This window comes from Hypanus sabinus, chromosome 4 (assembly GCF_030144855.1).
Source record: "Hypanus sabinus isolate sHypSab1 chromosome 4, sHypSab1.hap1, whole genome shotgun sequence".
Classification (NCBI taxonomy): Eukaryota; Metazoa; Chordata; class Chondrichthyes; order Myliobatiformes; family Dasyatidae; genus Hypanus; species Hypanus sabinus.
In genome coordinates this window covers 132,042,264-132,067,336 of record NC_082709.1, presented here as the reverse complement: position 1 = coordinate 132,067,336, position 25,073 = coordinate 132,042,264, and the positions used below count along the sequence as shown (strand labels likewise).

Genomic DNA, 25,073 nt, shown 5'->3' with positions numbered 1-25,073 from the left:
GCTCCATGCTAAGTTCTAGCAATATCTGTGTCAAGAACTTCTGCTATTCCAAAGCCAACTGCTGTTAGGCATCGATTCAAAGGAATTGCTGATATTTCACGGCTGTGGCTGTACCAAGTTGGTTGAACAGCCAACTAAAATCAAAATTCTCTCAGCAAGCATGCCAGGAAACAAAAAAAGCGTCATTTTAATTTGCTCTAAAAACTTCTTTTGAGTGCCAGCTTATTGGAACACACACCGATGATTAAAGCAGATGCATCTTAAGTGAATTCTTTGGGGAGAGGAAGGTATTTAATTATTTCTTTGTTATTCTTTATGTATCAAATCTATGGTAATTTCTTGTCTTTTGTGTACTTCTTGATTTGCTCCTTGCAATTTTAATATCATCAATTGAACTTCTTTTGCCAATACAAAGAAAATAATTTTATAATAATTTTAATATTCCCATATAAATTAGCTATAGAAAATACTATGCAGGACTTTTGAATTAGTTCCATATTTACTCAAATCATTACTGCAGCAGAGTTGGAGACAAACCTTTTTACCATGTAAAAAATACTTCATGATTAGTGTATGATTCTCCTATCAAGAAGCCCAAAAAGTGCACACTGTGGTGTATTTATACTAAGTCTTTCATTTTTCTCCTATTACGAAAGCTTCCGCAAAGTGTTTGGATATTTATTATGATTGGTTATTTTAATAAAGGCAGATTTCAAATTTATTGGTTATATTGTCATTATGTAGGATACAGCCCACAAAATTGCTGTGAATCTCTCCTGTATTCATTGTTCTATTCCAAAAGGTAGTTCAGCAGTTCTTTTGGATTTATAGCAGCAATTACCAATTGATCAGTGGGCTTATGCTAACCGTTGTCACAGGGACCTAAGAACAATATTTACTACAGCTCCTGACCTCAATGGATGGAGTCAGGGCTATAGTCCAGGGAAGGCAGAAGTTTCACATCCTTAAAATTCAAATATTTAAATAGTGGCTATATTATAAGTTTATTCACTTATAAAATAGCCATTGTCCTGCCATGACCTGTATTGTTGATTTTACTGTAATTTGCCATGTCTGAAACTGGGTGTCACGATAGGCTGTGGAACCTTGTGGGTTCTGTGCAAGGTCACAGACCTTCAAAGCTGCATCTGTAAATTTGAAAAGTTTCTTTGGGTTGGCTTCTCAGTGTGGTCTTTAGTTCAGCGTATATAACTTGAAAGAGTGGTGGAAATAGATCCAGTGGTATCTTTCACAAGACTCTGATATGTACCTCAAGGTAAATATTTACCGTGCTGTACACAATGTGGATAAAGGATGCGTGCATTGGACTACTTCAAAGTCGTGATTTTGGTTTCGGTGGTATGATGTCTCATTCAGCACACTTTAAAGACTTAAGTGAATTCCAAAAGTATAATTGTGTTAACTTCTGTGCCAAATGACTGAAATCTTTCAGATGCAAATGCTAGAAAATTGTTTAATTATATGTGTTGTAACACTAACAGCCACAATATTTTGCTTTAGGTTGAATTTCAAGCCAGAAAATGAAAATTCCCATTCAGTTAATGGTGCTCTTATACACATCCACCGTTCACAGCCTGAAGATTGTGTCTAAACGAGGCTCAGGTAAGCAAGAAGTTTTCAGTTTTACTTTATTGTATTGCAACAGAATACTAATTGTAAGAACAGCCAGTGCCTTACTTTTGTGCAACCAGAGACCAATTGTTTGAAACTGCAATAGCCTACAGCAGTTTTGTTCCTGCACATAGCACTCCAGAAGTCTCTTAGCTGCATTAAGACGTGAAGTTAGAAGTAATTTTCTAACATTTGATAGAAAATATGAAGTTCAATCAGTTATGAATCCATTTTTTGTCACTCATTTTTAATTGTGCTTGGGCATAGATTATCAATTTGTCTTTGTATATTTGTGAGTTGTGAGATTTAGCGAAGGAGGAAAGCAGTTGTGTAGTGAATAATGAATTGTTCTCAGTATTGGCATTACGATGCATGATGCTATATATTAAATATTTTTATTAGAATTTGAAGGATGGCCTCTCTGACTTATTTTGTCTTTAGGGAGTTGGCATGACTTTGTATGCAACTAGGGCAAATCTTTTGCAGGTCTCATTATGCTGATCAGAAGAGCTATTAATTCATAAAATGAACGTGTTAAAGGGTAATGAGGATCTCATTAATATTTTCTTTGTCAACCTCTTAAGTGCTCCATGAGAAAACTAGAAATTAAACAGTGTAATTGTGTGACTGTTGAATTCATAAACACACAAGGTCCTGCAGATGCTGGAAATGCAGAGCAACACACACAAGGTGCTGGAGGAACTCAGCAGGTCAGGCAGCATCTATGGAAATGAATGAACAGTCAACATTTCAGGCAGAGAATCTTCATCAGGACTGAAATGGAAGGGAGAAGATCCCCTTTGCCTTTTCCACTTTTTACCTTCCTGCTTCCTATTTCATCCTCCCCTCACCCCCACCACCTTCTAGTTTGTCCTCCTAACCCTTCTCCCACTTTCTAAGTCTGGCATCTTCCCTCTTCCTTTCCATTCCTAAGAATTCAATTCTTAGCATAGAATTTTGAAGGAGTGTTCCAGAGTTATAAATTGTGCATACTTAGTGAGAAAGTGTGGGTTATGATTTATATTCCATGTAACTCTCAAAGCATGGTTGATTGAAAGGAAGTGGCACAATGACATACAATTCTTATCCCATGGCTTTGCATTAGGCACATGCTTATTTTGATTATTGCATAATATAGAGATGTTAGATGTTAATATATACTTCAGGATTTACTGGGTCATTTTCAAGCCTGGCATTATCAGCAAGACACATTTCTTGCTTGAAACTTGTAATTGAAATCTTAGTGTATTTTGCCAGAAAATTATATTGTAGTCAGTTTTTCAGTATATGCTTCAAGTGAATGACGCTATCTTCTGATTAGAATATTATCCTAATCATACTGACAGTATGCCATGAGATTCTAATACACAAAATAATACATTTAGGGTTTAATTGTTTTATTTCAGCAGAACTTTTGCCTCATTTACTTAAAATGTTTTGCTGAAATAATTTTTTTAAAAACACTAAGAGGTATGCAAACAAAAATTTCTGGGATTAAATGAATGTAAACTGTTAGAAATAGTAAAGATGTTGTGCTGAATCTTGATGAAATAGTATTTCAGCTGCATCTGACTATTGTAGCCAGCCCTGGCTGCTGCATTTTAGGAAAGATGTTATAGGCCTGGTCTTGGAGAAGGTGCAGAAGAGATTTAATAAAAAAGAGGCTATCGATGAGGAGCTTGAGTTTTGTGTGTAGAGTGGAGGTTGGGATGAATATTGGAATTTGCAAGTGTTCTGAAAGCATTTAAAATGTTAAAACATTGTCAAAGTAGATAGAACGTATTGTCATTAGTGGAAAGGTTATAAGACAAGTGATTCAGAATGGAAGTGTTTGGGAAAACATTTTTACATTGAGTTGTTTGGACCTAGAATCCATTGTCACAGGAAGTAGGCACAGGCACAGGTTTACTTGGGAAATGCATTAGAACCTGACAGGTCAGAATGGGTAGGGTCATATAGAGGGTAGGTAAATGAGATCGGATTGGAAATATGTACTTTATGAGACAAGTGCCCTTCATCGAAGCTGGAAACATTTTTATTCTGTGAAGTTTGGAGCAAACTAGCTTGAAATGCCTTCTGTTCCCTTGCAAACATCTTTAATTTCTTTTGGTATCACGTCTATGCCAACAATACTCCTTGATGATGCTGATGCAAGTAAGTTTTTCATTGCACCTGGAGATATACATACTTGTAAACTGGATTTTGAATCTGAGACAAGCTGGAGTTTGAAATATGCAAATAATATACATGTTGCTATGTGCAGTTTTTACAAAGGTGTGTGCAGAATTTCCAAAAGAAGTAATATGCTATTTGTGCACTTAAATTGTGCTCATGTGTCCTGTCTCTATTTGTTTGATCACCAATTTATGTTGCCAGATCAGAATTTCAGCTATCATGGTTTGCCTGGAAAATGAGGAGCAGTTATTGCCTGCTTTATTCATAACCATTGAATTATTGATTTGGAAATCTAGGAGAGAGTAACAAAAAATTCAAATTATTTAAACATAGATTTATAGTATTAAGAGACATTATGTTAGATTCATAGCAAGAGTTTTCAAAAATCTTTGATTATGAGCAAATTAATCAAAAGTAATTGCAGATTAGTTAATTCTGCAATGGAACTATATTTTTGGATATTATCAGGGTTAATCAGTTTATAAAATGTTCTGTTGTTAATCTGTCAGATTCTAAAGCTCCCAGAGAGGATGTAGAAGTGAATGGTTGCAACGATGAGGGGTTTCACGTAGAATGCATGACTGAGGGAGCTGGGATTGTCTTCAAACAAAGGGTTTGATGTAATTTTGAATGATTATGAAAGAGTTTGGAAAATCAGAAATAAAAAGCATTATTCTCATTAATAGATGATTCAATGATCAGAGGTCTCAGACTTAAAATTTTAGGGAAAAATTACAGGGGTTTAAGAGGAAAACGTGTAGTGATCATCTGTGATATACATCCTGCAATAGTGGCTGAAGCAACTGGTCTGGCAATCTGAGAAATTATTTATAGGACTGTAGGAACATCCAGAGAAATGGGACTGAAAGTATTCTTTGATACTTTGTCTGCTTGAACTCGTTCAGCCTAATGGCCTTTCTCTTGGTGAAATTTATGAGAAGAACAATGAAAAGAGCAGATGTAGATACACTGGATTCTGGAAAAAAATACTCTACAAATTGTTAAAACGCTATCCTCGGGTCACACACGCAGTTATGACATAGTGTTCTTTCCATTTAGCTGAAGTGAGTGAAGTTAGATTGGGAAACCCTAGAGAAATAAGCCCATGTAAGAAGGTTAATAGATATTCTTGAATCTATCAATCATACTCTTTTGGCTTTTGTTTTGAATGGCTGAGTGGACTTCTTATGTAATGGGTGCCCTTGGGATATTTGCATTTGAAATGGATTGATATTTCATGCTGAGCTGGCTGTGTTGATGAAGTGAAAGACCTGACATTTGGTCAGATGTGCCTTTCTAACCAGTTAATAGTTAAGAATTGGATTAGCACACTCCTCAGTGGCAGTATGCTTTAATATTTTAATTACTTAATTACCATTTGTTTTTAATTAATAGAAGATGTGTGTTCCATACACCACACATGATGTAGTGTATTGTGGCATGTAATTACAAAGGATCTTTTGTTGCATTAAGGCTGCTTAAAAATGAGCTAGAAGTGGATTATATTCAGTTTGGAATTCAAAAGTGATATTTGCTCTGAGCAAGAAGTAACTTTATTTCTGGAAAAATTCGCAGGATGTATTAGAAAAAGCAGCATTCCATTATGCCAGGTTCTCCCATTACTGAAGTGCTCAAAACAAAAAAAAAACTCAGTCTAATCAAAGCAAATTATGCTTCCCTTTCCCTCCTGAGGTCATGGAATTATTCTTTAAATAATAGCAATTCCTTTCATCTGAATCTAGATGGTGAGTGTTGTCAGGTCATTAATCTCAAAGGACATAAACAGATAGTCCTGTCCTTGCCAATAATCTGGAGACAAAGAGAGTTTATATGCAGGACAGACTTCATATTTAGGTTAAAGTGGAAGAAATTGTCATGATACAGGTATAGGATTTCATGATACTACATTCTGAAAGTTAATGGCATGGGGATTAAAGAAGGAAGGAAAATAAGTACAAGTTCTTAATATATTTGAAATTTGGGAACACAATATTAATTTTGGCACCTTAAGATTAATTCTCACTCGAAGCTGCTTTCTCACATAAAGTGAGATCCAAACACATGCAGTATTGATTGCAAATAAAGGTGGAGAAAAATTGTTTTGGACACTGGTTAAGTAATATTTGGTGAACAGGGTTTGCTTTTGAGCCCTATGTATGCTAAGGGTTTTGGAGTCAGGGACAGAGAATAACTAGTGTAGATGCAACTATGAAGGGAGCTTTCAAGATCCTGAATCCGAGTTTGCTGCTGGAGGCAAAGCAGCAGTGTTCATTACTGATTTTAAAAGAGCTCTGTCAGTAAAATCTACCAGTGCCAATGGAGTAGATTCCTACTCTATGTTGATGTTTGTCAGGCACAAATTTAATTATCAAGGAGTCTAAGAAGCCAATTATTTTGAAGAATACTAAGAGACTACCAAATAGCAAGTAAAATGAACTATATTTGATTACTCTTCTAAGCAGTTTTCAGAATGCAAATAAATATTCTGAAGCAATCTATGTTATTGAAAGTCCATAAAGAGAAGATTAGATGTTAATGATTCTGGTTGTCTAATATGGCATTAAAATCTCAGCTATAAATCATGTAGCAAAATGGAACATATTGAATATTTTTTCAACAGGTAGATTCCTATCAGTTCATTGACCTCTGCATGTTAGTGACAGCATCCCACAGAGATGCAGTGATGGCAGCTTCTGGATTTTCATGAGAAACTATGCATATGCATACCCAAAGTACAATGAAGATTTTTCTTTATTTTTGTTGTGTAATGATGTGCAAAAATAAATAAGCAAATTTATATGATATTTCATTCAAATCTTAGCTGCAAGAAGTGTATTATTTCTATCTAAACATCATATTCTTTGCTGCTTGCATTTCAATATCTATAAGATCATTTGTTCCAAATTAAAGTAGCACAAGATATGGATAAGCTATGGGAAATAAGCTGCAGTGTAGGGTGAACCTCAGATGATGACAGGCAAAGTTAACTGTATGGGCCGCTGATGTTCCCATTCTGGTTAACCTTTCCAGGTGTCCAGAATTTGAAACTTCTTGTTTAGTTAGAAGCAGAAAGCTGTGCATAAAATGACATGTTACATTCAAGTAAGCCAAATGAGATTCCTAATCAAACTGTATTGCGTTATAGTAAAATGGCAAATTGTAAATGTATCAATGCAAATTTGGATACAACTGATCATTGAAATAGAGGATCAATGAAATAAATGTGGTGCACACCAAACTGTGAAATGATGTTGCCATGAAACTGTTTATTCCTGGCTTTATTTTGCCCTTTTATAGCCTGAATTTTGCCATTGGGGATCTCCATTTATGGAACATAAATATAAAAAGCCTTATCCACCTTCCGTGACATCTTTATTTAATACTGTAGAATGGCTGTGTTCTTGACGTGTACAGATTAAAATCATAATTTAGCTTTACATTTAGCATTAGAGAGGGGGTTGGAGGTTTAATGTTATTGTTGCTGCTTTTTTTCCTGTGTGGGTGATATGTTGTTTTGCGAGGGATGGCTTTGGGATTTGATGATCTATCTGCCATTTTCCCACCGGGTGATCTGTTTTTGTATGAGGGAGGGGTTGAAGGTTTGGTGTTTGCAAGATTTTTTTTTGTGCAGTGGGGTTGGGGGTTGGTTTCTTTCAACAACTTCTGCGGTTTTGCTTTGTTTGTTGCTTTCTGGAGAAGATGACTCTCAGAGTTCTATTCTGCATACATACTTTAATGATAAAATGAACCTTTGACCATCTATATTGCAGTCTTATGGAAACAGTAAAATAGAGTTTAATTTGCTTTGCACAGACTACAGGAGACTATGTATTTTAATAGAATTGTACTATTTATTAAAGGCGTATTGGGCACATATCTCAGGAATGGATTCAAACTCCTAAATTTAGCATCAGTACCATTTCAATCCCACTTTTTCCCAATGCCGACTTGGTTTCCAAGCTAAGTGAAGTTTAAATTGCTCTTAAAGGAATTCCCTCTGTGTAACCACGACTTTAGTTTGCACCGTAATATTGGATTCAGCCTGCCTACATGTTTTAACACCATTGGTCCACTTTGCATTAGCACCACACTTCAAGGGTGAATGTCTCTTAAATTGTCTAAGGATTTTAATAATAAATGCCAGGCCAATGGCTGTCATTCACCACTCACTTTTAGGCAAATCGTGCTTTATTTTCCATTTGTTCAATGCATAGTCAAGGTTTAGTTAATTATTAGAAGTTGCACTCATCTTTAGATCAAATTAAAACTGTACAATAAGATATGTGTCCTGTGGAAATACAGAAACGAAACAGGCTTGAAATGTGAAATTTTGCATGTATGTTAGTTTTAGAGAAAGGAGGTACTAAACTCTTTTAAAACGCCCATAGAGGACCTCCATTGCCTAATGGACACCCCCCCCCCCCCTCCAGTACAGGGTTTATATATTCTCTGTAAATTTGACAGATGTGGTGACTCCAATATGTAACATTGTTAGGGGAACTGTAAAAGTAAAACCTTACAAAAATATTATAAACTTATTAACATATGTATTGCCTCACAAGTTGCCCATTGAAGAATAAGAATGAACTTAGCAAGATGTTAAAAAATTAATAGGAGGGGTAACTTTAGAGTTCACTGGAGATTGTTATCAAATGTTACCAGTCATTCCAAGTGACTCTAAAACAGATGAATTGAAAATCTGTATTGAAACATTTTATATTGTGGAAAATATTAAATGACTGCTTATGAACACTGACATTTACTCAGATACAGTGCAGAATGGGTTCTTTTGGCTCTTGAAGTCGCACCACACAGCAACCCCTGATTTAACTAGCCTAATCACGGTACAATTTACAATGACCAATTAACTTACTAACTGGCACGTCTTTGGACCATGGGAGGAAACTGGAGCACTCAGAGAAAACCCACACCCTCTGCAGACAGGACATATTGACTCCTTGCCAATGCCATAGGAATTGAAATCTAAGCTCTGACACCCCAAGCTGTAATAGCATTGCAGTAACTGTTATGCTACTGTGGCACCCAATCAAGCATTTTTAACAGGTCTATTAAGAAGGTCTGTTCATGTTTAATTGGAAGGAGGGAAATTAAATACCAAGACTCAACAGCAATGATTTCAATGAAATAGAAATTTTCATAGATTACAATTAAAATTCCAAAATGTTGCACTACTTCATAATCTGATTCAAGCTGTTTTCCCAAATGTCACCCAACAGCATTTAAATTATCCAGGGGATTCACAAGGAACATGTTTCACATGAACAATGAAACCATGCAGAGCTGATTCTGGTTGAGGTTAAGTTTTGTCCATAATAGGAAAAAGCATGCATTCAGCAATTCAATCAATGGAGTCGTGTGTCCATGATAAAATCTTTTCAGAGGAACAAAAGGAAATTTTCACTAATGGTCATGCTTTTCTGAAAAAGCACAAAACAAACATGTTTGAGGACTCTCAGAAGTAGGACAATATCAGTGAACACTTTGTCTTGAAATCACAAATGGCTGATGAGAGAACGAAGGAAGAGAACACCATGTTTTGGAAATTCTCTGCACTGTATTCTCTCAATAAAGAAGTAAAATTTGGCAGTGGAACTTGAATCCTGTTTGAATCCAAGATGCACACCAGCTTCTTGATTTCAATGTGCCATATAATTTCACAAACTGCAGAATCAAATCTGCCTGAACTGAGGCCTACGGTTGTATCCAGGAGGGTGCTGGAAGCAATTAATTGGAATCCTGTTGTTTTTCAGGGATCATTAGTTATGTTGTTCAAGGCTGGCGTTAACAGGTTGAAACTGTACATTGCAAGTTCTGACTAGATTAACAAATTTCCCAATTTTCATCTGAAATGAACTGAGACCCCATTTTAGCATTTGTGTAAGAACGCTTCTCACTTTAATTGGACTGCTGGGCTGCTTAAAATGTCTGAATCAATGGAGCAGTGACCCACATATGTAGGTATGGGCCCTTTGCCCTGCTGAACTGACTCTTACTGTATTTGTTTTAGGCCTAATAAAAGTGTGTAATTTTGAATTTTTTTTTCGGGAACTGAATAAAAACTATAAATTGTATTTGCTTGCCGGCTTTAATATTAAAGTGTCCATGGAGCCTTATCAAACAAAGGAAAATCGAGTAATAATTTAGTATATGCAGTGGGGGGGGGGTTGGTGACACAGTTCAAAATTTGGTAGAGCGGGAGGAGATTATGAGAAAATGCAAAATAGAATCTATTAGGAGTATTTCAAACAGACATGAGAATTTTAAGATATTTAGGTATTAAGTTCTGAGGAAAAGATCTAGAAAGGGCGCCCCTCTATCCTGAGGCCTCTTGTCCTAGACTCTCTCACCATGGGAAACATCCTTTCTACATCTACTCCAGCTAGGCATTCGAAAGGTTTCAGTGAGATCCTCCCTCATCCTGCTGAATTCTAGTGAATACAGACCCAGAGCCATCAAACGTTCAAACAGAGATTAGAATTTTAAGAGATTTAGATATTAAGTTCTGAGGGAAAAAATCTAGATTATAAAATTCTCTCATGATTTTACATCTGTCAAATTTAGTAATTAGTATAAATAACTTCACTTTTCCTATCCAAAGTTCGGGGCAAGCACAAATCCATCTATGGAGCTTGCCACTGTTCACTGAATATGGAGAAGTGAGGTTTGCTGTCCAGCTGAGAGAGAAACCTACTGGTTGATCTGGAATTTGAAACTTAAAGTAGTTCCTGATCTCATACACACCAGTGATCAATTACAAATCTGCTATAGGTAACTTCCTTGAAATGTGTAGATTTCATATTAAAGTTAACCAACTGTTTCTAAGGTACTGATAAAATTGTTAAAAATTGATATCTTTGCTGATAACCAACATCTGTTCAATGAGTTTGGAAGCTACAAGAAATCCAAGAAAATTCCTGGTTGAATTTTGCTTCTTGCTCATCTCTTTGGGTTTACTGCTTTGAATTGTCAGAGCAAAATTCTGAGTATCCCCTACAAACGCAAATCTGACTCCGTGCCAATATTGTGTTATCACCTTTCAGATACTTGGATCACTTTGCAATGAAATGATTAGAGTTCACTCCCAGAATTTGTCTGTTGAAAAATTGCCAGCAGGCAGCTGGAACCCAAATTTCTTCTCACAGTTACTCAGTATATCCTGGAGAAGTTGAATGACAAGCGTAAACAAAAATGAGATTTTTCTCACAAGTCATTAGACCTGCAACAGGATTCAAATCTAATTGTGCACCTTGCATTACTTCATTTTGTTGATAACTAGTTCCATAAAGAATTTGATCAATAGTAGTTTGCAATTATCTAATAAATGTGCAGTCTTGTCCTTTGTTAAATATTCATCCAACATTTTGAGTGGGGTTAATCAGTATGGCATTAGTTACATTTGACAGGAGTTTATTCAGAAGATGGAAAACCTTACAGTTTTTACTTCCATGTCCCTAAGCATTCACTGTTATTGAGGTATAGTAAGTACAGTTCCTGTTAAGTAAGAGAAACAGTCATTATAAAATAACAAGAACCCATGTACAGCAATGCAATAAATGAACAAATTGCTTTGCTGGTGTTTGCTGAAGGATGAACATTAACCAGGACATGAGGAATGGTCCCTTGTTCTTCCAAGAATTGATGCCAAAGGATTTTTTTTATGTCTGTATGAGTTTATCAGTTCAAAAGGAGACTAGCTCCTTTAATCATGTAGCAATCACTTACAACTGCCCTAAAGAGTCAGTTTAGATTCTGATCAGAAGATCTTGTGCAAGCCTTGAATCAACGACAATCTAACTCTTAAGTTAGAGCAACTCTGATACCAAACAGGAGGAAATGTTTTCCCCAAACTCAGAAGTCACCTACATTATCCTTGTAAATTCATCTTCTAGTGTAAATTGGTTAAAATTGTTTACTGATGTAAAATCTATGTTTGATATGTATTTTATATGGTTTCCTTTGTGAAGCAAGTTTATTTCTCTAAAGTTTCATTTTAGCTTGAAAAATGATGTTCTCCTACATTGTCACCTCAATTTTTTAAAACATTTTTTCTCATTGCTATACTTCTTACAGAACAACAATACCAATCTCGTCATAAACTCTGGCTTGGAATGCCCCAAGATCATTAAAGGTGTTATAAGTACATTCTTTAAACCATATTTTATCTAAAATGCACCATAAGTGAAAGATATTATGAAAGAAATTGAACTTTCATTGAAAGTTTACAATAGATGCAATGCTGAACTTAACTGAACTGTCAACTTAAGCTACATTAATTCATTACCTGTAAGTGTGATAATAAATGTATACATGCTACATTTGCATGACAATAACTTGCATTTTTTTTCTTCCAGCTCTTTAACATTAGATATCAATCCATTCTAAAAATTACTGTTGTCTTTCCACCTAATCTGTCTTATTTATTCTCAGTGTCACTCACATTAGTTACCCTTGTAATCAAACTCAGTGATTATCTATTATCAACAAATTATTTTTAAGATCCATCTGTCTTTACGCTGGCTGAAAATGACACAAATGATAAGGTAGCAAAACAGCTGCATAGCTAACTCTACCAATTGATACCATGGGAAAATGTTTCAATTTTTAATGGCAGGCCTGTTTTTGATGTTGACTAAGGGACCTTTGATGCTGAAGGTCTTTATGCTTTCTTTCAAAACTGAAAATCTGAACAAATTACATCTATTTGGTAGCTATTTCTGAAAAGCAATCATTGTCATAGAGGAACCTAACAATTGAGAGATTTAGAATATACTTGATGTTTTTATATTGCTATTAAAACAGATGTTTCATTATTAATCTTTTTAGTGCTTGATACGCCATGATGTTGATAAAAAAAGCTTTACTGAAGGATTGAACTGTTGTAGATGAAAGCATTTTGCATAGAGTTCTATCGTTAAAAAAAATTCCAAACAAAATTCTTAACCTTTATTGAGTCAGTAATGCCATTTATCCATCGACTGATTGTGACAAGGCGACCCGTTTACATTTTATTGCAAAAGTACAGATATAAATATATGGGTCTGCATGTCTGAAGGAGATAAATTCAGATTACACGTCCAAGATTCCGGTTAATTGAGACAGTCGGGACCAGCTTATTTTAAGCCAATTAAGTGTATCAATTGGCCGAAATTTCAAGGAAATAGTTTAACAAAAACAAATTACCGTTTAACTGAGTAACAAATTATGTATTTAAATGAAATACAGAACAAATTAGAATGCTACAAATACTACCACAGTACTACAAAATTGTATATTAGTTCCTAATAATTATTGACAAAGGAGTTTATCCAGTGTCCACTGCCATGTTCTTTTGATTGTAAATGAACAAGATCAGCACAACCACTTAGTACAGATAATGGACTACCTTCATCGCCTTCCTGCATGAGGTAGTGTCAAAAATCACTGCTTTTTAATTTTGTGTTGGTTGCCCAAGTTAATGACATAACACAACCATACGCAATTGACCCTATTGGAAAAACTTCAAAGCATGGTGTATTGTCTGATGGCTGCACAAATGCACGTGACTAATGCAAGTTAGAAACTCCTCCAAATCTTCACTTTAATTGTAACATTCAAGGTGATTGTTGTTACCTTCAAATTCTTCATGGGTCCTAACCTACTGAAATAGTGAAATCGTTTCATTTTCACTCACGCCATTTCATGCATCTTCAAGCCTGAATGCTTGAAACTGCAGTGAGCGAAACAGTTCTGAATTGTCTTTCTGCTAATTCTTGCCAACCAACTATCAGTGAAAAAAATCACTGCTTTTTGAACACAAGCACACACAACTGTTGCTATTCAAAAACTGTTCACTCTCTTCATGGTGTAGCGTCTAACAACCACACAAGTGCATGCAACAGACACTAGTTAGAAATAATTTGGCAACAGCCTCCTGTCTCAGTTAAGAGGCATAGTGTCCCAAATGAAGGAAATCCCCACTATTTCCTTAATTAGTTTATGTTCCTTAATAGTTGTCCCAAATAAATGGCTGCCCGATTAACCAATAGTCCAATTAACCAGAATCCACTGTATATCAATAGATTTCCAATTCATCTGATTTACAGAAATCGTGGAAATTTTACCAGTTAATAGGCAACACTTTAAGTGTTAGAATCAAAAGGACTTGTGTGTCATTGTAACTGAACCTTGACCATGCTTATACAAAAGTAGTATGCAACCTTTATTGCAAGAGTGTCAGCCTTGAAAATCACTTTTGGCGAGGCATCATCTGGAAAACAGTTTTCTTGCTCTTAAGAAAAGATATAATTGTGCTAGAAGTGATTAGTTTGAACTAGGTGGGTTCCAGGGTTAAGAGATAGAAAATCTCTAAACTGTCTGGAGTTGAGAAGAGCAAAGCGTAGTTCCATTTAAAAATGTGTGCGACAGATGGCTTGGCAAATTGGATTCCAATAGCTATTTTGGTCGGAAATTGTGGAGGAAAATATTGCAAGTTAAAGATTTTGATAGACAAAGGGTTAATATTGGCTTCTGAATATGGAAACCAGTTTGCCATTTAGCTTGTGAGAGATATGGCCTTGGTTTTTAGCAGAGGCAAGTCTTGGAATAAATACTTGCAGTTGCTTATCTTACAATAACTGGTATCAAGGATATGAGACAAAGTCTTAATACAGAGTTGTATACCAGACTGGATTTTTAATTTTTGGCTGTTGCTATAGGTATAGGTTATCACAAGAGAAATGCTTGTGAACCTAGCTTATCTTTTGTAATGCACAAGGTTAATCGAACAGCCTTTGTTTTTCAGTCGATTTGTACAGATATAAAAGGAGCTGTACTCTCTGTAATATTTGGAGTTCAAAACCCACTGTTAGCAGTTCCATACCTCATGATATCATGAATAAAGCTCTCTTTACTTTGAAGTCCATGACTAATTTACTCGTGATTGACTTTAATCGAGTTTCCTCAGCAAATTAAATTCCCCATCAGAAATCTACGTTGAGAAGTGATATCCTCATGATCAAAATACCTTTGCATTTTACTGAAAGTAGGAGGAAATGCTGCTCTAGGGAATTGTATTGGAATTATCTACTGCTAGAAACTTGGTTGATGAGTTCACTTCAAGACTAGCAGGTTGATTTTTGGACTTTTAAGGAAATCACAGTAAGCAAAATGTATGAGAAGGTTGTGGTGAACTACATATACCTGTCTGGACACGCCCCCTGCTGACTGCTCCTGTGGCTCCTCCCACAGACCCCTGTATAAAGGTGATCAAGGCCTGAGCCTGGCCTCTCAGTCTCCAGGATGTAGTATGGTGGTCACTCACTGCTTGTTCCTTCTTCCAGTCAATAAAAGCCGATATCTCGCCTTACGTCTCAGAGTGAGTTATTGATGGTGCATCATAGGTGGAATCAATGTTCGCCCATGGCGTTACTGAGTACAGCCACAAGCTTACCTAAGTTACTTAAACTGATTTCTTCAGTTAACTTAGCAGAGTGATTCTCCTCAAATTTAGTCTACTGTACATTCCCAACTTGCAGTCTAATTCACCTAACATGCCTAATTTTTCAGTGTTCAAAATTTAGTTAATATGAGTTATACAAATTATTCTGGTTGCTTTTTTTTAAACTGATCCTATTATTATTCAAACTGTTCACACCATTTCTCAGGTTGTTACTTGTATGGCGTGTCAGCTTCTTTGAATTCAAATTTCACAAATATGAGATGCGAATTGAGTTTTTAACTTAGCATGAATCTTGCTGTACTCTGCTGCTGATCTGCAGAGAACTGTTAAGTTTGCAATTCTTCTCATTCAAGACAACTGTAATATGTCCTTAAGTGTTATAATAGTCAAACATATAATGGGGACTTTATTTTTTCTAAGGCCAGTTCACATTCCAGTAGAATTATGAATGGAAAATTAGACCCTGGTCCGGAGAACTTTTGTCTCGCTTGACGGTATACATGTATATAGTTAAATGACAATAAACTTGACTTGACTTGAAACGAAACTTAATATATTTGGCTTTTATTTTAAAGCAGCAAAATCTGTTCAAATGTGATTCACAAGGCTATTACAATATGTAAGGATTTCTTATGTCATCTGCCATATGTTCCCAATATGCAGTCATCCATTGTCCTTCGTTATCTTCTCTGAGCCATTAAAGATGGCCCTCACTATCCTGAATGCAACTCCAACATATTAACTTCCTCATCCAAGCTCATTAGAGATTTGACTCATGCCTCCCATGTCAAATCAGTTGGTAAAATAGGATTAAGTTGTCCTTAATTTATGAGATGGTGGAATTATCTTCATCTAAATACTATCCAGCTGGAGCTTAGCATCATGTTCGTTACAACAACAAACATCTAGCCCTTTTAACATTGTTTAACTTCCAAACTGCACTTCTCAGAAGTGTGATTAGATTAGATTTTACACTGATTATAAGAGATATTAATACTGGTGACTTAAATGTCAAAGCAATAGGCCTAAGGAAAGTCTTAAAAAGCTGAAGATAAAGAAATAGATATAATATTGCACTGTATGTAATATACAGAATGCGGGAGGAACTCAGCAGGCCAGGTAGGATCAATAGAGGAGAATAAACAGTTGATGTTTCAGGCTGAGACCTTTCATCAGTTCTCTTCCTGATAAAGAGTCTTGGCTCAAAACATTGACTGTTTATTCCCTTCCACTGATTTGCCTGACCCTCTGAGTCTCTCCAGCATTTTGTGTGTTCCTCTAGATGTCCAGAATTTGCAGAGTCTCTTGTGTTTATGAATTGTGCTGTACATGGAAGCATCACACTTCTGAATGCAGATTATGTGAAATTCAATAGGCTGCATTCCCAGAGTTAGAAAATCAGTAGTTTTATGGAAGTAAGATAAAAACCTATGATTTCATTTTACAGAAGCACTTTCTGGCATGTCAAAAGCATTAATTGATAATGTACTTCAAATGTACAGCCAGAGGGCAGTGATAAATTGCAGGCAGTACATCTTTGCCATATTAACATTTGTAATAGTATTATTTAAGGACACTACTACATTGCTGTAAGTCACTTAGGGGTTACAAAAATCACTTCTGTTATTAGTGTAGCAAGCGTAATGGCATTTGTACTGAATACAGTATGTAATTTGAACTATAAAAAAAATTGCACGTACCAATTTCAGAATGTAGTGTATGAAGCGCTGAATAAAAAGTTGTTCCTGTGAAAAACTATCCCCATTTTTTCAAAGTTATATTTTATATATTGTGTCCTAGAACTTAACGTCAGATTGTGTCAGATTTCTGATTGTTGAATGTTCGGATAGAAATTATCATCTTCCTCTGATTTGCCCTGAGGTAAAGATTGCACCATTGCCAAACAGAAGTAGCTCTGCAACAAGGATAATATACTGGCTTCTGTTTGAGAAATCAAATTGGTACCTTTTCCCATTCTTTCTTGGTAACCCTGCTAGTTATACTCCCCCTACAGACTTACTCTGTTCGGTCCAATTTTCTTTCATTTGGCTCTTTGACTGTGAGGGTGGTGTCATTACACTGCAGGTCAAGATTGAGAGGTATATTCCAAAAAGCACTGCACTGTCGAATTAGATGCTGAGCCTTCTGATATCCATCTACATCTGACTGAAGTGTATTCAGGTTCTGTCAGAGGCTTACATTATTTATTTATTGAGAGTTACACCGTGGAATAGGCCATTCTGGCCCTTCTAGCCATACTGCCATAGCCGAATCACAGGACAATTTACAATAGCTGATCAGCCTACTAAATGGTAGAACTTTGGACTGTGGGAGGAAACACGAACATCCAGAGGAAACCTACTCGTATAAGGAATATGAAAACAGAGAACACTGAAATTGAACTCCAAACTCCAACAGCCAGAGCTGTAATAGTGTCACACTAAACACTGGTCATTAAACTACTTGCATCTTCTGCTCCCACTGCTCTTGTTTCATTAAAGTGAGGATCAACTGACTATACTTTCTGCAGCAGCCAGGCCAGTGGCACTGTCGCTGGCTCCAAAGCTCAGCAAGGAAGGGTAAAGTGAGGCTGAGCAATAGTGATAGGGCCTCGATATATGGAGGATGGACAGAAGACTCTATGGCTGCAAAAGAGTCGCCAGATTATGTATTGCCTCCCAGGTGCTAGGGTCCAGGATACCTCAGGATGTCAACCCTATTCTCAAGGGGGTGTGTGAGCAGCCAGAGGTCATGGTGCACATTGACATAGGTAGAAAGGTGGAAGAGGTCCTTCACAATGAGTACAGGGACGAAGAGCAGGGACTCCAAGGTACAATCTCTGGATTATTTCCAGTGCTATGTGCGAGTCAGGCCAGGTAGTGTGGATGAATGAGTGGCTGAAGAACTAGTGCATGAGTCAGGGTTTAGGCTCTTGAATCATTGGAACCTGTTCAGGAGCAGTGGTGACTTGTACAAGAAGGGCAGGTTGCAGCTAAACTAAGGGAACCAGTTTACTGATCAGAAGGTTCACTAGTGCTATTCAGGAAGGTTTAAACTGGTTTGGCAGGGGATGGGAACCAGAGTGCCAAGTCGGAAAGTGGAGGGATGGAGAAGAAGGTAGATGTCAGGGCCATGACAGGAACAAAATAATAAACACAATGGGACAGATAGTTTGAAGTGTGTGTATTTTATGCAAGGAATGCCATGGATAAAGGTTATAGACTTAGAGCATAGATGGTAAAAAGGTCCAAGCTGAATGAATGCCAGGCTCTACTGCACAAAATTCATACGCACATATCTGCACAAACTATAGCAGAATGATAGGTTCTTGAAGATTGAAGCAATAAATTCTGGCTAATGGATGGAGAAGCTGGTGCCAGTGACTGTTAGGATACTGGTAGACAGCTAAAAGCCAGATGGATGAGAAAGGAGCATGTGATCAACCATGATTGAAAGGGATGGAGATGGAAAGTTTACCACAGACAAAGTCAGATAAGGTAGCAGATGTGACCTAACTAAGAAGCATTTCAGAACTGTAGCATCACCACAAACTTGGCTAGAAGCTTTTAAACACACAGTTCTGAAAATGTTGGATATAGCCTTGAGCGGAAACATGTTTAATGAGTTTGGAGGGAAAAGTGAGAACGTAGAACACAGGAAAGTATAGCACAGGAGCAGGCCATTCGGCTCCCAACTTTGTACCAAACCAATTAAATCAGTAATCAAATAGCCAAATGCATAAATACCTGAACAATGTCCATATTTTTCCATTTTCCTCACATATCTAAACATCCCTGAAAAGTTCCCAATGCATCTGCCTCTAGCACCAGCCTAGGCTGTGCATTCCAGGCACCCACCACTGTCTGTGTAAATAAAGTTGTCCCTCCCATCTTCTTTGAAATTATTCCCTCTCACCTTAAATGCATGTACTCTGGCATTATACAGTTCAACCCTGGGAGATAGGTGCTGTCTGTATACTCTTATCTGTGCCTCCCATTATCACATAAACCTCTATCAGATCTCCCGTCTGCCTTTGCCCTTCCAGAGAAAACAACCCAAGTTTGTTCACCGTCTTCTTATACTGCAGCACGTGTACTCAAATCCAGGAAGCATCCCAGTAAACCCCTTCTGCACCCTCTCCAAAGCCTCGACATCCTTCCTACAGTGGGGCAACCAGTATTGTACACAACACTCCATATACAGCCAAACAAGAGTATATACGCTGCCACGTAACCTCCTGCCTTTTACACTCAAAACCTTGACAATTAAAGACAAGCATGCCATATGCTCTCTTAACCACCCTATCAACCTGTGCAACACACACAAAATGCTGGAGGAACTCAGGAGGTCAGGCAGCTTCTATGGAAATGAATAAACAGTCGACATTTCGGCCCAAGACGCTTCTTCACAACTGGAAAGGAAGGGGGAAGATGCCAGAATAAGAAGGTTGGGGGTAGGGAAGGGGAAGGTGAATATACTATGGGGTGATAGGTTAAGCCAGGTGTGTCGGGGAGGGAGGGCTGAAGTAAGATGCTGGGAGTTGATAAGTGGAAAAAGGAAAGGGCTGGAGAAGAAGGAATCTAATAGGAGATGTGAGTGGACCATGGGAGAAAGGGAAGGAGGAGCAGCACTGGAGCAGGTGATAGGCATACACGAAGAGGTAGGTAAGAGGCCAGATTGGGGAATTGAAGAAGAGGGAAGGGAAGGGGAATAAAAATGTCTGCAATTTGGAGAAATTTAATGTTCATGCTGTCAGGTTGGAGGCCGTCCAGAAGGAATATGACTGTTGCTCCTCCGACCTCCTTGCCATTAATCTATCAAGCCTATTATGAAAATCAGCTATCTCATGTTAAACAGATTTATGCACACTTCTCCTTAGAAGTGAAAAGTACTAGCAAGTCATCTTTCATATCATTTTTCTGCTAAGATGAACAATATCAGTGCAAGTCATTATTGTTATTTATAGATAATGCTTATACAGATCTTGTTTTAGGAGAATCAATTTACTCAGATGCATGCCTTAAAAAGGTAGATTGATATCAAGTATGTAGTGAACTACAGAAAAGGAGAGGCTAACTGATGGAAATGTAAGTAGAATTCTATTCCCAGTTAGCAAAAAGACACATTTACTTTCTCAGTACTTGTTGTTATTGATAATTTGTTTAGAATTTTGAACAGTTCAATTTACTACAATATTTATCTTTCTGATTGGATAGTCTTCTATTTTGTTTTATTTTATTTTATTTCTATTCTGTTAGTGACTGTGAATTTCATAAACAGTCAATAGCTATTACTGTTTTCATTGTTCATTGTGAATTTATACCACCCTAATAGCCTCAATTCCATTTCATGTTAAAACTGGTTTTCATTTAACATAACTAACATCAGAATCATGTAGCACATTCTTTCTGACAGAAATGTAACAATCAACCAAGGATTTTCACCACCAACTCCACCCTATTATTTTTTAGTGAACTGTCTATTGTCAAGTTCCTTTTCATTCTTTTGCATCCTGTGGTCCATTTTCTAATTTTAGTATTGCATCCCTGCTTGTACTTGAAAAATGTCACTGCTTCAGAAACAGTTATAAAGAACATAATAGGCCCTTTAGAGTTTTGCCAGTCTTCATTAATCCTATTTACCTATATTAGGTCTGTATCCTTCTGTGTCCTGCTTACATCATGCCTGTCTAAATGTATCTTGAATGTAGAGATTGTATGTGACTCTACTTCTTCTCCTGCCAGTGAATTCCAAGTAGCCATCAGTCTATGTTTAAAAGCAGCTTTCCCCTTTACAACTCCATCCTCTCATCTTAAGCCTCTGCCTTGAAGTTTTAGATATCCCTACTGTGAGAAGATAGATTCTCACCATCCATTCTTTCTGTACTACTGGAAGTTTTGCATGTATATATCAAGTATTGTTCAGGTTGCCCTTCAGCCTCCTTTGCTATAGGAAGCAAGCCCAGCTGTTTGAGCTTTGCCCTTTAACTGAAGTCCTCTATGAATCTTCTCTGTCCTCTCTCCAGAGCAACCAAATCCTTCCAATAGCATGGTGAGCAGAACTGCAGATGATACCTCAAGAGTAGCCAAACCAGTGTCTTATGAAGTTGTAACATTTCAATTTATATATTCTTTGAACTCATCTATGAAGGAAAATGTGTCATTTGTTATGTTCCTCAATCTTTGTGTTGCCTCTTTAAAGAAACACTTCAGTGGTGCCCCAAAGATCCCTGTTCATCAATAGCTAACAAATTCTGCTCTACCTACTCACCTAACATGAAGACAATCACTTTCAATGTCAGAGAAGTTAAATTACTTATTGTTATTCCATTATTCCTACACCTATCTATTTCCCCACATGTATACTCTAATTCTCACTGACTATTGGGAGGGGGGGCACTATAGTGTTATCCCAACCACTTGTAACTCCTTCCCCCTTTTTATGCTCCCAATGCACTTTTGTCAGATTGAGTACAGCTAAGATAAGGTTTTCCCTCTGCATGTCCTTCCATTCAGATACTGAGGTGTGCTATCATGGCAGGTTGTGTGAAAAAATGGTACAGTTTGCATAAACTAAGGGAAATCAGATTCTGTGTACTCTGCAAGTTGGGATATATATCAAGTAAATATCATTTCATACATCAAGCGAACTATTGAGACATACTCATCAAAGCAAATTTATCTCTCATCTCAAATAACTTAACATGTTTGATGAAGAAAGTGCATTTTTGAAATGCGGTTTGCTAATGCAATGCCATTTTCTTTTATTCTATGCTGTAACTGTATTCCATCAGACTTCTCATGGAACTCTGACTCCCCTCATCCCTATGAGGTGGAACTTTATGAAATCTCCACCTCGGAGGCATGTGGATACTCGGATGCCTTCAATAAAGTAGATTCCCAGACTTCAGGGAAATTGGTGGACATGGAGATGAAGCCTCTCAGTTCTAAAATGCCTGCTGCTTGTTTTGAAACTCTGTTCATGGCCCAAGATTCATTAGCTAGTGGAACTGTCCTTTCTTCATCAGGCATGCTAAGTTATTCGAGATGAGAGGTATCATAAGTCAATGCAGTTCACACAAGATGCTGATAAAACTCAGCAGGTCAGGCAGCTTCTGTGGAGGGAAATGATCAGTCATTGTTTCAGACTGAGACTCCTCGTCAATGTTGGAAACTGGCAGGAGCCAGTTTAAAAGGGTTGGTGGAGGGGAGGCAGACAGATTATGAGCTGGTGGTTGATAGGTGAATCCAGGTGAGAGAGGGAAGGAAGGTAGGGAGCTGAGAAGCTGGGAGGTGATAGGAGGAAGAGGCAAAGGGCTGAAGAAGATGTAATTTATAAGGAGAGGACTGTGGACCATGGAACAAAGGGAAAGTGATGGACAAGTGATACAGATCTTCATGTGTAAATCCATGGTGCCATTTCTTGTGTCTGGTGCCCCCTGTGTGCCCTGCACATCAGTGAGACCTGACACAAGCTGCAGGATTGCTTCATCGAACATCTTGGCTCTGTCCACCATAAAAGCCAGGATCTGTTCGGTAGCCAGCCATTTTAATTTCTTTTTCCTTTCCCACATGGACATGTCTATCCAAGGCCTACTATTGCCAAGTTGAAGCTAGATGCAGATTAGTGGAGCAACACCTTATTTTTCTTGGTAGTCTCCAAACTGATATCATCAACATTGATATCTCTAACTTCTGTAATCACTTTCATCTGTCACCTACTCACTCACTTTTGTTTTCACTTATCCCTGTGGCCTTTTTACGCCTTCCCTTTCTCCTCCCATTTCCTCATGACCTGTCCATCACCCACACTTTCTTCCTAGTTCTCACCTCTTTTGCTTTATTCTGCTGTCCTTTCTGATCAGATTCCATCTTCTTCAACCCTTTGTTTCTGCCATCTCATCTATTTCCTCCAGCTTCCTTCATTCCTCTACCTACTTATCTTCCTGATTCACTTATCACCCACCAGAATGTGCTGCCCCCCAGTGTAGGGCTTCAGCCCAAAATATCAACTATCTACTTATCTCTGTAGATTCTGCCCGATCATACAAATTCCTCCATAATTTTGTGTATATTGATCCATATTTACAGCATCTGCAGCCTCTCTTGTGTCTGGTAAGTTAATGATAGGATTGGAAACTCTTACCCATTTTGGTTGTGTTTGATAATATGCAGCATATAATGGCGTTAGGGTTGCTCAATGAATATTATAGATCTTAGACATTATGGTGTTTTAGTAGTTAGGGAGTAGGCATGTAAACCAATGCTGTGCCTCTTCTGAACTTTATTTTCAGTTCCATCTTTTATGGAGTGCGCTGAAGCTGTTTGACATGGTACAGTCTATGTACATATCATATAATTCTGAAGAGAGCAAAGAAAATGGAACCTGTCCATTAGTCGTAATGTAAGCTTATCATTGCCTTGAAATCCATGCTAAATATGAATATCTCGTGTGGCATCAAACAATATTCCACTGGTTTTGTAGCCATGAACTCCACAAGAACTTGTCCCTTCAATTGAAATTTTGCTCTTCAGGTTTTGTATAGTTTTGGAATCTTTCTGCAATACTTGTGCAATGGCACAAAATCTCTTAATGCCTGACTGAAAATTGCTCTGCAGCAGTACCTATTTCCCAGCCATGTGATGCTTCTGTTGCTGTTAGAAAAAGCCTCTTTTCTTTATCCAGACATGTGTCTACATTTGGAAAAGGTAGCTCAGAGAGTTTAAGCATTATGGGGAAGAAATAAGGAAATGGTGTTGAAAACAATAATCAGCCATTATTGAATGGCAAAGCAGACTCAGTGGCCAAATGGCCTAATTCTACCCCTGCATGTCTGTAGAATGCTTGCTGGGTAGGAGGAGTTTATGAATTATAGTCTGAATTTGTGCTTAAACCTCTGTTCAAGCTCTATAGCTACAAAAATGGGTAATTTTCAACAGGCTGGGGTACCAGTATTCCAGAGTAGTGCTTTCAAGACAGGTCATTGTTCGAGCTTTTGATGATTGTAGTTTGCAAAACTCTGAAGGAGAAAACTGCTTGAAGGCAGTTTCAGAAGGACTCTGGCTTATTTGGTAGTTAAGTGTGTGGATGACATAAATTGGTAGCTTTGTGGATAGTGAGGAGAGCTGTCTGAAGCTACAACAGCAGACACTCTGCTCTCCACACCCTCCCCCATCACTCATTCTCTGGTTCTGTGGAATCATTGGTGACCTGAAATCTTGATTGGTTTCTCTTTCAACAGATGCAGGTTTACCAGTTGAGTTCTTCCACATTTTGATTTTATTTCAGTTACCAGAATCAGCTATTTTGTTATTGCTCATGTCCTTGTAAAACTCAGTTTTTCTTGGACTGTAGACTAATTCATCAGATTTTTATTGTCCTTCTTCAACTGGGGACTGTTTACTGGGAAGTTCATTCTTGAATGGTAGAGCTAAATGTGCTGTACTGTGGTATGAACAGGTCATATCCTGCCTCTTAGGCCATTTTGAAGGGAGAAGATGAATTGTTCATTCTACAGTATGCAGCCTTCATGTCTACCATCTGGGAATAAGTTCCCAAGTAGTTATTCTTCACTTAAGCAAAATAATGCATTAATGTGTTGTAAATTATAAATCTTTCATTTCAACAATTGGTAAATGAAGAACATTTTAGTAAGGTGATTTTCGTCCTGTTTAAAAAAAAATCTTGATCAGTATTTATTAAAGTAGAACATTTGTTTTTCATGGTTGTTCATTAAATGCCAGTCCTGTAAATCAAAATGATTGAGACATGGTTAATTTTCTTATGACCTTTAAGTAGTTGCTTTAGT

The 25,073-nt window shown here is 37.3% G+C and overlaps 1 protein-coding gene across 1 annotated transcript in view; it reads left to right on the top strand.

The window, feature by feature from the left end:
- Positions 1-25,073, top strand: part of LOC132393208 (interleukin-1 receptor accessory protein-like 1) — a 1,367,875-nt gene that overhangs the window by 114,293 nt on the left and 1,228,509 nt on the right. The window contains exon 2 of the mRNA XM_059968177.1: positions 1,522-1,623. Coding sequence (XP_059824160.1) covers positions 1,542-1,623 — 82 coding nt within the window. The 5' untranslated portion in view covers positions 1,522-1,541. The remainder of the gene's footprint in view (positions 1-1,521; positions 1,624-25,073) is intronic.